This window comes from Salmo salar, chromosome ssa14 (genome assembly GCF_905237065.1).
Source record: "Salmo salar chromosome ssa14, Ssal_v3.1, whole genome shotgun sequence".
Classification (NCBI taxonomy): Eukaryota; Metazoa; Chordata; class Actinopteri; order Salmoniformes; family Salmonidae; genus Salmo; species Salmo salar.
The window spans coordinates 15,689,369-15,702,661 of record NC_059455.1 but is presented as its reverse complement, the minus strand read 5'-3'; the positions used below and the strand labels follow the sequence as shown (position 1 = coordinate 15,702,661).

The window sequence follows — 13,293 nt, the reverse complement described above, 5'->3', positions numbered from 1 at the left end:
TCTGAGGTTTCCAAATATCATGTTAGGCTTTAACAAGGGCCCAAAGTTTGTATGTTTACCATGCTCAATATCCAGTCATGAGAGTAAATTGCAATCATCAAATTATTCTGCGGTATTGGGACTGTCTGTCCTTCACAGGGTTCAGTAGTGAATCACTGGGTCATGTTCATCAGGCACTAAATGGAAGAAAACATACTGAAACAGTCCACTAAGAAACACACATTTTTGTTTTCCGTTGCAAAATATTTTTAACATTTTCTGTTGTCTGGAGAAAAACTGTTCAGATGAGCTGATAATGTGACATTAAAATACAAGGTTCTGGAAAATAAACTCCTCATCACACCTGCAGTTGTTATTGCTATATCTTTAGATAAAAGGGTATAAATAATTAACCCATCGACTATTGGATAAATTAATTTGTTTTAAATCATCACTTTCACCTTCTAAGTTTATCCTTGACCCGTGAAAAAACAATAGTTCTCCCTGAAGGGTCGAGTCATTAGAGTGAGATGAGTGGTGATAGGTAGAATACAAAGCACTATCTGCTCTGTGAAATCAATGTGATCTCTGGTCCACAGATAACACTGTTTGGCCTGCACTTTTACACAGTATAAAACACTAAACTCTCTCTCACTCCACAACAGTCCAACAGTCCTTGTCTGCACCCAATCTTACTGCACTTGCTTTGAGATCTCATAGAACAGAGAAAGAATTTATGGAGTGAACGATGCATGGAGGAAGAAACCATTTGAAGAAGGAAAGAAGATGAAGAGGATGAGAACCAGAGGAGATATATCTGATACTTTACTAAAGAATAGTTGATCATGCTGTGTCAGTGTAGGTCTCCTTGTAGTGCTTCTGACCACCACCTCTGCCGTTGTGACTCAAAATGCAGGTAACTCATTCTTCTTTTGTTTCCCTTTTTCAAGACAGAACAAAAAAGACAAATTCACCAGCATACATTCATCATATATACTTGGAACGTATCATCTACAGTATTGATCTTAATGTCATACAATGTTAAAATGACCTTTGTATTTACTGTAGCCAACTGTATATGACTTCCTTATTTAACTTTATAACTACAGTTTACATGGTAATGATAGATAACCAGCTGTGACTAGAAGATAACTGTGCCAGTGGATACTGCGAGGGACCTCTGAGACGATCCTACCGTTTGCTACTGATGGACACATGCTAGACTTCATGTCCAAACTGGAGACATCAGGGAGAGAGACACACTGCATGCCACCTGGTATCACCGTACCAACAAGTTAGAGATGAACAAAGCACTCCAAAGTAATGTATTTTAATAAAATATGAATTGTTCTCTGAATTGTATGAATTCTATGTAACTTTAGCAGTATAGTACAGAAAGTGACAACATCAAGTATACATTTGACAGTATACCGAGGGGATTTACAGTAGTAAAAGCCTGGGTAGTATTCATTAGGACACACCTTCGCAAAACGTTTACCAAAGGGAGGGACTACCTGAATGTGTTTCTTATTGGACACATTTAGGTAGTCCCTCCATGTTTCAGTCTGTTGTCATCTGTTGGTGCCTAATGAATACAACCCTGTTCTGTCCACCCCTCTAGGTTCTATCATGGTTCTGGAAGCGGTCAACGTGACCACCAGCCCCATCAACACTCTGGGCCAGTGGCTGGATGCAGTGCTCCAGTCAAAGAAAGGTATCAAATCTATCAATACAACTTTAGATATCAATTCAACTTTAAATATCAGTTAGGGCCTTAGCTTCTTCTGGTCCTTTAATACCAATCAATAATGTCGATCAATTACCTAAAAGGATCAGCTGCACAACATAATATAGCACATCTAATCAAATGTTATATGTTACAAAAACCAGCTAGCTAGAATGATGATACACTCGCTAAGGCTAGGGGTTCTAGGCCTAGCTACAATTGGCCCAGCGCCGTCCGGGTTGCCGGCCCGGGATGTCCTTGTCCCATCCCACTCTAGCGTCTCCTTGTGGCTGGCCCGGGCGCATGCATGCTGACTTCGCCTCTCCCGAGTCCGTACGGGAGGTGCAGCAATGGGACAAGACTGTAACTACCAATTGGATGTCACGAAATTGGGGAGAAAAAGGGGTGCAAAAAAAATGATGCACTATGCAGAAATCGCTCTGCCATTTCGTGGCTGCTAAAGTTCTAATAGTTCGACTTATTTCAGTTTGTGACAAAACAAGCAGACATTGGGTAGAGAATCATTGTACCATCTAAACCGCTGTGAAATATATTTTCCGCTTTTTATTGCTGGGGTACAAAACCGAAAGTAAAGGACGCCAAAAATGAAACTTAAGCGCACATAGAATAGATCTACTGCTTCTTAGACTTGCTTTCAATGAGAATGAAAGCTCTATACCCTAAATTTCTCTGTGAATTTGGTCATTACATATTGTAGCTTTAAATTACATGTAGCTTTAACAAGACTCCCTGGCAAAGCACAGCACCTGACAGGGTGATGCTGCCACCTGGGGATGGAGTGTGGAAGTGGTAGTGTAGTGTCTAAATATGCTCCTAAGAACTAGCCTACCTAACGTAACGCATACAACAGGTGTATGATACTATTGTATTCGGACTCCTTCAGGCATAAAGCTGGACTTCAAAAGCATTCAGGCGGTGACTCCCTCCCTGGGCATCCTGAGCATGACAAACCAGACTAAAGGGATGAAGCCCTCTCTCTACTTCCTCAGCTCAGCCTACCACTGGGACCTCCTGTATGACCCCGTCTCGGTCAACATGGCCCTGTCCCATGGTGCCTCCCAGACCCAGGGCTACATCTCCGGGAGGGGAGTTCCTCCACACAGTCAACCAGATCTTCTATATCACTCTGGCCCCTTGAAGCCCTGGGGGAGGGGTATTCCAGGGCCATGGTGGAAGACATGGAGGAGGTACTGAGGGGGCCCTGGCAAGGAGTGTCACTGCAGGTGAGGGCCGAGCCACTAGGTAGGTCTGTGAAGGGGCAGAGGCTTCAGGAGGGGCAGCCACGATACTCACTGACAGTGGAGCACGGCAGGATGGGATCAGTGAGGAGGCTAGACTACAGGCGATCATGGCCAACCTCTGAGAGCAAAGACAGAAGCTTGTTTTGAATATCTGAGAACTACCCCACTGGGTAAAAACTGGTTGAATCAACATTTTTTCCACATGATTTCAACCCCCAAAAAATCTATGTGATGACTGAAAACGGATAGGATTTGCAAAAAGTAATCAACGTAAGTGCATTCTTTTTTTCACCCAACTTTTTACCAAAATCCAATGACATGGTGACCTTTTTTGTTGATTTCACAGTGAATTCATGTTAGTTGACAACTCAACCAAATGTAAATCAAAACTAGACGTTGAGTTGACTTCTGTGCCCAGTGGGACAGGTCTAAGATGTGAAGACATGATCGCCTTAAAATGGAAGTTTGTTTTGTTGGATTTAAAGTTATAAAAAAGAAAAGCAAATCATGTCTTCAATTTCATCGTAAAATATTGATTGTACAATTATTAGCAATAATTGTCTACTTGTCGTCAGGAAAGGAGGACCAAAACGCAGCAGGAATGTGGATGCTCATCTTGATATTTATTGAAACCAAGAAAACACCAAAATAACAAACTACGACGAACCAAACAGTCTTGTAAGGCTCACACACGCAAAACAAGAGACAATCTCCCACAAACACTAAACCAAACACATACCCATATATAGGACTCTCAATCAGAGGCAACGAGAAAGCACCTGCCTCCAATTGAGAGTCCAACCCCCCATTAACCTAAACATAGAAATACAACCAACTAGACTAAACATAGAAATACATAAACAAGGAACAGTGCCCAAAAACCCCGGAATACATAAATCAAATACCCTTCTACAAAAACACCACCCCGAACCACATAAAACAAATACCCTCTGCCACGTCCTGACCAAACTACAATAACAAATAACCCTTATACTGGTCAGGACGTGACACAACTCTTTTGTATTTTCTATTAACTTTTCAATATATCCCCCCTTTTTTTAAATCGCCTTAGTTTAAGATACAATATTGTATCTTAGATAACAATATCTTGTGTAAAGTGAAACATTTAATAGCCTTGTCATAAAAAACGAATTAATAAAACATATCCGACATATGAAATGCAATTCTGACCCTTTATTGTCAAATAAAAGAGCCCTTCTTGGTATTCTTTCTCTGGAAAAATTGAAATACTTTAATAATGATTTCAAACATTGTCTCATATTTTTCACAAGTTATGATTGGAACATTGTTCAAAAAGAAAAACCTAGTTTTCCACACTAATAATCCTTGTTGTCAACATGGATCAGCTTAGTGTGTGAAGAGGCCAGTGTTCTGGGCAGGGTTGAGCCAGGTCACAGGCGGTTGGGTGTCAATCTAATGAACACAGGTGGGGAGTGGATGGAGACTAAGTGCTTTAAGGGGCAATCATAATTACTCACAGCCACAAAAACTTTCCAGGTGCTGGATTGAGTCCTGTTCAAACCACATTTCACTGTAGGATGCTCCAAAAATCCTCTTTTCATTATAGCCTGGTCCCAGATCTGTTTTGCTAACTCCTACATTCATGATCATTGTCAATGACCATAGGAGTTGGCAAGACTGCACAAACAAATCTGGGAATTAGGCTCCTTACATAAACCATTCTAATAAAATAAACAGTTGAAGATAATCAGATCGTCTAACGACAGTGTGATCAATCGATCAGTACAATAGTCATCAAGGGCGAGGGGGGTCAGGGTGGTGAAGGATAAGGCGTTACAGTTGTGTACTTTTTAGTGTAGAGGAGGGTGGTTGGGACTGGGGGGTGGAGGCATGGTCACCCCTGTTCTCCTGGAGGAAGGTGTTACAGGCGCAGAAGATGCCGTAGAAGCTGGAAGAGAGCCCGGCGATGTCTGTGGAGATGTAGGGCAGGACCTCGGGAGACGCCTGGTTGAAGTAGGAGATCTAGGAGAGCCAGCACAAGGATAAGAGTTGTCATCATCAATAACGGTGCAATCTGTCATGTTCTTTTTCCCAGTGGAAATTCAAGGTACTTCAAAGCAAAAGGCAAACAATTACATTTGGCAAGACCCACCGCTTTGGTTTAAAAACAAGTGCAGGGGAAGAACTTATGAGCAGACCTACAAAATGACAGTTTCCACACTTTCTTACCTTGGAGATATTTTTGGAGACCTCCAGGATGCTGAAGCCGGCACAAAGCACCTCTCCCCTGTTGTAGCCCTCTGTAGGAGGGTGTGTGGGTAGAGTGACTGAACGCAGAGCAATAACATAAGGGTCCCTTGGAAGGCGCAGAAAAAAACATTGTCACTCAATCGCTTTCACTCGCATGGTCTCCTTTCTTTTTCCTGCCTGCCTGTGTCTGTCAGTCTGCCAGTCAGTCTGCCACTCACCCGCTGTCACACGGTGGTCTCCTGGAGGCCAGGAGGATGAAGTCCTGGACCTTCCCTCCCTGATTGGCTGAAGGGCTGTTACTGGCCCCATCCTGGCCTATGGAGGGAGTCACCACGCGGTACAGAAAGTCATCATCGTCCACCCTAAGAATCAGCTCACACCTCCTACAACAGGGAAAGTCATGAAATCAGGAGAAGCCAGTGTGACACATTGCACTGGAAATGTGGGGGAGGCCGCTGTGTACACTCTTGAGGCCTTATTATACGCCACCCGAGTCCGGAGTGTGCGTGCATACAGATACCCACTCGTAGTTTGGGTCCCACTCCACTCTCTTGCTTAAGTCAGAGAGCAGCATAAAGGCCCTCTCAGCTGGGATGTCTACCTCCGTCTCAACCTTAAAACTCAACACCTGCTTCTCCTCCAGGGTGTACAGGCTCACCTGGTGGCCAGAGGAGGATTACATAAACCAGGATTAGTTTAACATGGGCCCGAGTTTTTCCTAGTTCGGTCATGTGATCAGGAAAAATGCAGGGCCCCCTTGGCCCTAGACATGACCTTTAAATATGTGATCGAGAAAAATTCAGGGCCCCCTTGTGGTTAACCTAAAAGAGAGTCTCAAGAAAGCTCACCTTGTTTTTCTCAGAGTTTAACAACCAGTTGTTTCTAGCGGCCAGCATCTTCAGAGCAGACACGTTGTTGTAGCTGAGGTACACCTGCAGCCGTTCACAATACATTCAAAGTCAGTAGTAACAACTATCACATACTACTATCATAATACTACTGTATGTGAATAGGAATTGTTCCACTATTCATATTTTACACTAATTTAGCTTCAAACACAGTAAGTGCAATGTTTTCATTGGGACAGTTAGACATGACATTGCACTTTTGCAATCACGTTATCACCCCGGCGATATGGTTTATATCTGATTTCACGGCTAACGGGATTGGACAGTCCATAAAACCGGCCCACGTATGAACTTTGGTTTTTACGCGTGACTGAGACATGCTTATCATTCTTCATCCTTCCTGTTTAACTCTCACGTCTATGTTGTATCAACTGTTATGTTAAGAGAGAACCCGAGTGGAACCAAAGCTTGTAGTCAGTGATTACAGTGAGACATTTGGGGCCCCCCTTCTCCTCCTTTACCTGGTTGCTGAGGTCCCACGGGACAGATAAGGGCACCTCTGTCTGCTTGCAGGATATTATGTACTTCCTAAATAAACACAACAAAAATCTATTGGCATCTCCGTTTTGTGCCCTAATTCCAATTATGATCTAGATTTTGCAGTAATGTTAACAAATGGGCTCATCTGTTCACCTGTCGAGTCGGATCTTGTTTCTAGCGATGGCCTCCTGGTAACGTCTCCTTCCCTCCTGTCAGTGAGATTCAGATCAGACAACAGGACAATATTGTGAAAATTGAAGAAAATAGGGCCCTTAGTTACTGTTTCTAAGATTTTTGGTTAAAATGTGAATATTTATCTCATCTTGATCAGTTGTGAATGAGCATCAGGTGACTGACCAGCGGTTCGGGTCGTATCCTTGGCAACATGCACGGCTTGCCTTCCCGGTCGCGGACTTCGAAGGTCATGAAGGCGCTGTTGATGTGTCTCAGAGGCTCCTCCCCCTGATAAGCCTCCGCACACACGCCCACCTCCATGCTGCGACACCACGGGGACACTCACGTTACCATCTCAGATCAGCAGGTCAGAGCCAATGAAAGTTAATGAGTGAAATTTGAACTTATTAGAGATTGATCAATTCATTACCGGTAACACTTTAGACTAAGGTTACATTTGTAAAGGGTTTATAATTACACTTATTTTTTTGTCCAGGATTTAAGGCCTCATCTGAAGATCTCAAGTCATATTATTGGTGTGGTTCGGAGAAATCCCCGACTTTGTGAGATCTGCCCATCTGTGAAACGCGCTTGAAATAAAGGCGACCTGGAACGTGACCAGAATTTTATTGTTGACACTCATCATGTGACAGTGGGTCTATTTCTATTCTGACTTGTAATGTTAAAGGGGATCCCTCGGGAGAATGGCCAGAAGGTTTCCACTTTCTTTTAAGCTATATTTTTACAAGTTAAAAATATTGGTAGGCCTAACTCATTAATGCATGATCAGTAGGTTTTCACTTTCCTTAAAAAGGTATCTTTTCAGCAGTTATAAATGTTGGTAACTCATTTGTTAATGGTCAGTGGATTGTCACTTTAAAATAAGGTATACATTTTGTAGTTCTACATGTGAGTAAATCATTTATAGATGATTTGAGAGTTCACTCAGAGCTTAGACATACACTACATGACCATCTGTTCGCCAAACATCTCATTCCAAAATCATGGGCATTAACATGGAGTTGGAACCCCCTTTACTGCTATAACAGCCTCCACTCTTCTGGGAAGGATTTCCACTAGATGTTGGAACATTGCGGCGGGGACTTGCATTAGTGAGGCGGGCACTGATGTTGAGCAATTAGGCCTGGCTCACAGTTGGCGTTACAATTAATCCCAAAGGTGTTTGATGGGGTTGAGGTCAGGGCTCTGTGCAGGCCAGTCAAGTTCTTCCACACCAATCTCGACAAACCATTTCGGTATGTACCTCGTTCGTGCACGGGGGCATTGTCATATCGAAACAGGAAATGGCCTTCCCCAAACAGGTTGACACAAAGTTGGAAGCACAGAATCATCTAGAATGTCATTGTATGCTGTAGCATTAAGATTTCCCTTCACTGGAACTAAGGGGCCTAGCCCGAACCATGAAAAATAGCCCCAGACCATTATTTCTCCTCCACCAAACTTTACAGTTGGCACTATGCATTCGGGTAGGTAGCGTTCTCCTGGCATCACCATACCCAGATTCGTCTGTCGGACTGCCAGATGGTGAAGCGTGATTCATCACTCCAGAGAACGCATTTCCACTGCTCCAGAGTCCAATGGCGGCGAACGTGATTCACAACTCCAGCCGACGCTTGGCATTGCGCATGGTGATCTTAGGCTTGTGTGCGGCTGCTCGGCCATGAAGCTCCCGACGAACAGTTCTTGTGCTGACACTGCTTCCAGAGGCAGTTTGGAACTCGGTAGTGAGTTCCAAGGACAGAGGACAGACAATTTTTACACGCTACGCGCTTCAGCACTCGGCAGTCCCGTTCTGTGAGCTTGTGTGGCCTACCACTTCGCGGCTGAGCCGTTGTTTCTCCGAGACGTTTCCACTTTACAATAACAACACTTACAGTTGACCGGGGCAGCTCTAGCAAGGCAGAAATTTGACTAACTGACTTGTTGGAAAGGTGGCATCCTATGACGGTACCACTGAGCTCTTCAGTAAGGCCATTCTCCTGGCAATGTTTGTCTATGGAGATTGCATGGCTGTGTGCTCTATTTTATACACCCGCCAGCAACAAGTGTGGCTGAAATAGCCAAATACACTCATTTGAAGGGGTGTCCACATACTTTTGTATATATTGTGCACTTATAGGCAGTATTGGGTACTCATCACTACATACATGAGAAGACTCAACACTTTGTTAAACATGTTCAGTCAATGAATGGTGGGTATGAAGACCAAAACATTCCACGTTGTGAGAGGATACCTCCACTGTTTCCCCAACCGAAGGTAATAAGGTTACCATTTCACACCAGAGCGTTCACCATACTGTAAACAGAGAAGTGGGAAGTGTGTTGACATCCTCTGGAAAGGGGTAATATGTTAGGAATTATGATTGAATAATGTACTGGAAGTAAATTTGGCCAGGGCATCAAGGTTTCAAAGGTGGGTCCAGACATCATGAAAACCAACCTCTTCTGTTCCCGGGACAAAGCACCAATGCATCAAACCCAAAAGTAAGAAAATAAACTCTTGTTCAACTGTGCAACTATTGAAAATAAGGTTTCATGATGATACATACGGGTTCATCTTATAAGCATTTGTAAGTCTATTTATAAATGGTTAATAGCTGGAGGTAAATATTGGCTCAGTATTTGGAAAACACTGACCTGTTATTGCACTATTTTAACCAATGCAATACAACAGTTTATTAAATGGCTTATAATGCATTTACAAATGATTAAATATATCATTAATAACTTTATTATAACCCCTTTACAAATGGAGCCTTATCGTAAAATGTTACCCAGATTACTCAACCAATAACGTGAGCACAAGTACTCCCCCATTGATTTGAAAGACTCAAATGCAACAACAACAAAAAATCACTGTCAAACCAATTTATCATTTTGCTTTATACAGTATATGATCTAAAGCTCACCTGTTCTTGAATGCATTGTTGACGATGGCTTTGAGGACCAGCCGGTCGCCCACGTGTGAGGGACCCCTGAAATGGAACATGTCTATGCTCTGCAGGGTGGGGTGGGCGTTACACAGACGACTGGAGAGGAGGAGGAGGAGGAGGAGGAGAGGGGGCATGACACAGAGGAGTCCAAAAAGTAATTTAAATGTCATACGTTTTGTTTTATCTGGAAACAACGTGTAATAACATTATTACACTCGGCTAGTGTCAAAATACAACCATCGCACTCTCCCAAAAGTTTGGTTGGAGCGTAAGAAAACAATTAATCTAGCTATGCAAAAATGTGATAGGTGTGCAGTCCAAAAAAAGCTTTATGAGTGCAGTCCTATCACATCTTTGGATATTTAAGAGGATTACAGGTGGTGTGCATCTGGTGTGGGTGTTATACCTTGCAGCGATGGTGGCCACGTTCTCCATCCAGGCCATGATCTGTCCTCCAAACGTGTTGACCTGGTGGTTGGCATGAGTAGGAAGAACCAACTCAACACTCTCCACCCGTGTCCTCTCTGCTGGCACCGCCTTCTCAGCCTCCTGGACCTCCACTAACACACACACACACAGGTTATTACAGAACTCAGCATACACAAATTCAATATTACTCAGCATGAAGCGTCATACACCATTACGGTTCCTATAGTTGTGTTAGGTCGATGCCACAGCGACTGACCTTGTTGGAAGGCCTTGTTGGTGAGCAGGTCCTTCATGATATCAGAGTGGACGAGCCTCATCCTCCTCCTCTCGGCTGCTAGACTGTGCTCCACCTGCTCCGCCTGTGTACAGGGGACCAACGGACGCAGCTGCACCTGTAAAGTGGACACCCGCGAAGTCAAGTTAATGCAGATAACAGCAGAGAGCATACACACACTCAACAATACCCAGCATCAACTCTTGAACGTTATCACAGCATCTTTATAAAGGCATTCTCTCATTGAAGGTCGCCCACACACTACGGCCCCCCCAATCCAGTACCACCTTCCCTCCAGTGGTGCGCTGGCTGACAAACGTGGCAACCGCCTGACACACCCTCCAGTGGCTATCGCTGAACAGGTCTTCACAGCTCACCACGATGCCAACCTTTAGACACACACAAAGCATCACAGTAGATAAAAAAAATAAAAAATAAATCACCGGAATTTAACTATTGCGCAGTCGGAAATCAATCCGTTTGGATTTGGACTGGGTACATGTCATAGGGTTTGAATGTGGCCTGACCTCCATGCTGGTGTTGAAAGCTCGATTGACTTTGGCCTTGATGTTGATCACCTGTCCAACCCTGAAAAAACACACACACACTTTATCAGCAGAAGTTGTCATTAAGAGAGAATTAGTGCGCACAACGAAAGAAGGCGACCTAACAACCCAGACACCTACCCAATAGTGTGTTCAAAGTGGATGTCGTCGACCGAGGCAGTGACACAGGGACACCCAGCATGCCTTTCAGCTGTGGTGAGTAAATAAATAATGAGGTTATACTTCCTGTCTAGAGAGTGCTGATTACAGTTAGGAATGGACTACTGTTCAACATACTATACATAGCCATGCGTGCCAAGGTTAGGGCTCTAGTGAGTGCAAGAGTCACTTTCTTTATATGTCACAGCAGCACATCAGTAGGAAAAGTGTGACCTTTCAGTCCCTGGATACTGTCCGTTAGCCTAACCTGACTGTAATATGCCAGAGTCAAATGGTCCGCAAAGTATATTTCATCTGTTGTCTTAAGCATAGCCTATTACTCCAGATGGTCAGTAACAGTGGAGTTTTCAGAGTTCCTAGAAACATCAACGCTGGTCAGTGTCACCAAATATTAGTGTTACAATGTGTTGACATTTCACAGTGAGAAACTATGGCATCATTATAAACGCAAAAGGCCTTACTGAGCATGATGTGGACATGTATGCGATATTATGACTCAATCATGTCTTGGTAAAAGTTTCATCGCTATCCAACCTAATCATGTCTTACTAAGAAACTTCAGTCCCATTGTCCTTTCGTGTTCTTAGTTTAAACTTGCATTGCTGTTCTTGTCCATTAGTGTTCTGTCTTTTGTCAAGTTCTGTGTTTTGTCTGGACGCCAGGAAGAATAGCAGCTGCTTCTTCAACAGCTAATGGGGATCCGAATAAAAATCATGATCATCCCATGTATAATCCAAAACTGGACCAGTAGGCCTATTCCCACAAGCACACTGTGAGCAAGAACACACACACACACACACACCTGACAGACAGGCTGTAGAGTCCATCCATTTGAGCAGCTCTCCCACGCTGAGCTCCTGGCGGTGGTTGGCATGGCAGGGCATCACTATCTGGCTCTTCTTCACCTCTGTTGGGTTCCTGTACTCCTCCCCATTTTGGTGTCTACTCATTTTAGGGGTCCCGGAGATGCTTTCTCGAGGAAAAGTAATATGTTAGTTTAATGCATTTCATTTGGGTGACCTACAATGACCAACATGTTACCAATAAAAATAGGCTATGGCCAGCAAATACAGAAATACCTGTCAATTAAAATGAAATATAGAATACGCTTTATACTTCCTGGGTTTTATCATCCCTGGGTCTTCAAAGGGTTAAATAGAAAGAGCAGTAGCAAAGTTAACTGTGGCAGTAGAGCTCGCCTGCTCCATGACTCACCTAAACTCAAATATACACAGTAGGTGTGACGGATTCTTGCGCAGTGCCAGTGATTGCAAAATCTTGTTCTGCTATAGGCGCTTCCCCTAACCTAGACAGCTAAATGGCAGCAATGCTAGTTCTTTCCATTCGACAGGTGCAAGTACCGTCGTAAAAAACGTAGCAGCAGCATATTAGCAAAATTTAATCTGAGCTACCAGCATGAATGGGCACTGCACTACTGAGCGCAAGGGTAGCTAACTGCAGAGAAAAGTTCACTCCAAAGTACAAACATGAAATCAAAATGCCCACGCAGCAGTGGAATCAGGATACAACGAAGATACTTTTATTTTGTCGATTAATTTACCTCAAAGGTTATAACACGCACGGAATATTTCGAGATTGAGTTTTTCCAGATCGTGTACTCTGCCCATGTAGTGTCGACAACCTCGGCGCGATTCAGGTGGTTTTGACATTGTGGTAGGAGCGTTTTAGTGACTGTGGGTAGGACTTGACGTTAACACCTCCCTCCACATTTTAAGGTGGAATGGATCATTTCACCGCCATATTTCACTGTATCTTGAGTACGACATACAGTCCATTTTAATTGTGTGACATCTGTATCCATTCAATAAGTTATGGAAGCCAAAAAAATCTTTCAAATAATGTGTTTAGCATAATGACATAGATATACTCAACAAACATATAGACGCAACATGTAAAGTGTTGGTCCCATGTTTCATGAGCTGAAATAAAAGATCCAAGAAATGTTCTATATGCACAAAAAGTTTCTCAAATGATGTGCGCAAATTTGTTTACATCCCTGTTAGTGAGCATTTCTCCTTTGACAAGATTATCCATTTAAAATGACAAGTCTTGCATATCAAGAAGTTGATTAAACAGCATGATCATTACACAGGTGCGCCTTGTGCTGGGGGCAATAAAAGGCCACTAAA

The 13,293-nt window shown here is 43.3% G+C and overlaps 2 protein-coding genes across 7 annotated transcripts; one reads left to right on the top strand and one right to left on the bottom strand.

Annotated features, from left to right (window-relative positions):
• The first annotated feature begins 625 nt into the window (after positions 1-625).
• Positions 626-4,146, top strand: LOC106569013 (protein FAM151A-like). 2 transcript variants are annotated; one of them, XM_014139944.2, is made up of 4 exons: positions 626-895; positions 1,107-1,299; positions 1,601-1,693; positions 2,610-4,146. In XM_014139944.2, exons 2-4 carry the CDS (start codon positions 1,281-1,283, stop codon positions 2,918-2,920), a joined length of 423 nt encoding a protein of 140 aa, XP_013995419.2. In that variant the 5' UTR covers positions 626-895; positions 1,107-1,280; the 3' UTR covers positions 2,921-4,146. The 2 variants fall into 2 exon arrangements, with proteins under 2 accessions (XP_013995419.2, XP_013995418.2); XM_014139943.2 differs by having other exon boundaries at positions 637-895; positions 1,089-1,299.
• On the bottom strand, positions 3,865-12,821 carry LOC106568885 (acyl-coenzyme A thioesterase 11). Of its 5 annotated transcripts, none has more exons than XM_014139667.2 (16): positions 12,705-12,821; positions 11,946-12,112; positions 11,105-11,174; positions 10,946-11,006; positions 10,706-10,807; positions 10,401-10,536; positions 10,122-10,275; positions 9,692-9,811; positions 6,945-7,083; positions 6,741-6,796; positions 6,569-6,635; positions 6,048-6,131; positions 5,724-5,857; positions 5,418-5,582; positions 5,179-5,305; positions 3,865-4,971 (listed from the first exon to the last, which is right to left on the bottom strand). In XM_014139667.2, the coding sequence occupies exons 2-16, from the start codon at positions 12,091-12,093 to the stop codon at positions 4,783-4,785; spliced, it is 1,752 nt and encodes a 583-aa protein (XP_013995142.1). In that variant the 5' UTR covers positions 12,094-12,112; positions 12,705-12,821; the 3' UTR covers positions 3,865-4,782. The 5 variants fall into 5 exon arrangements, with proteins under 5 accessions (XP_013995142.1, XP_013995143.1, XP_013995145.1 ...); XM_014139668.2 differs by having other exon boundaries at positions 12,359-12,813; XM_014139670.2 differs by having other exon boundaries at positions 11,946-12,116; positions 12,359-12,801.
• Between the last annotated feature and the right edge of the window lie 472 nt (positions 12,822-13,293).

What these genes read in the sequence shown, in the direction of transcription:
- LOC106568885 (XM_014139667.2), bottom strand. Translation starts at nt 12,093, where the DNA reads ATGAGTAGACACCAAAATGGGGAGGAGTACAGGAACCCAACAGAGGTG. An exon ending in GTGGCCACCATCGCTGCAAG is followed by an intron (nt 9,812 to 10,121) that starts GTATAACACCCA and finishes CCTCCTCTCCAG; the next exon opens with TCGTCTGTGTAACGCCCACC. An exon ending in CGTGGGACCTCAGCAACCAG is followed by an intron (nt 6,132 to 6,568) that starts GTAAAGGAGGAG and finishes GAACGGCTGCAG; the next exon opens with GTGTACCTCAGCTACAACAA.
- LOC106569013 (XM_014139944.2), top strand. An exon ending in AGTGCTCCAGTCAAAGAAAG is followed by an intron (nt 1,694 to 2,609) that starts GTATCAAATCTA and finishes GGACTCCTTCAG; the next exon opens with GCATAAAGCTGGACTTCAAA.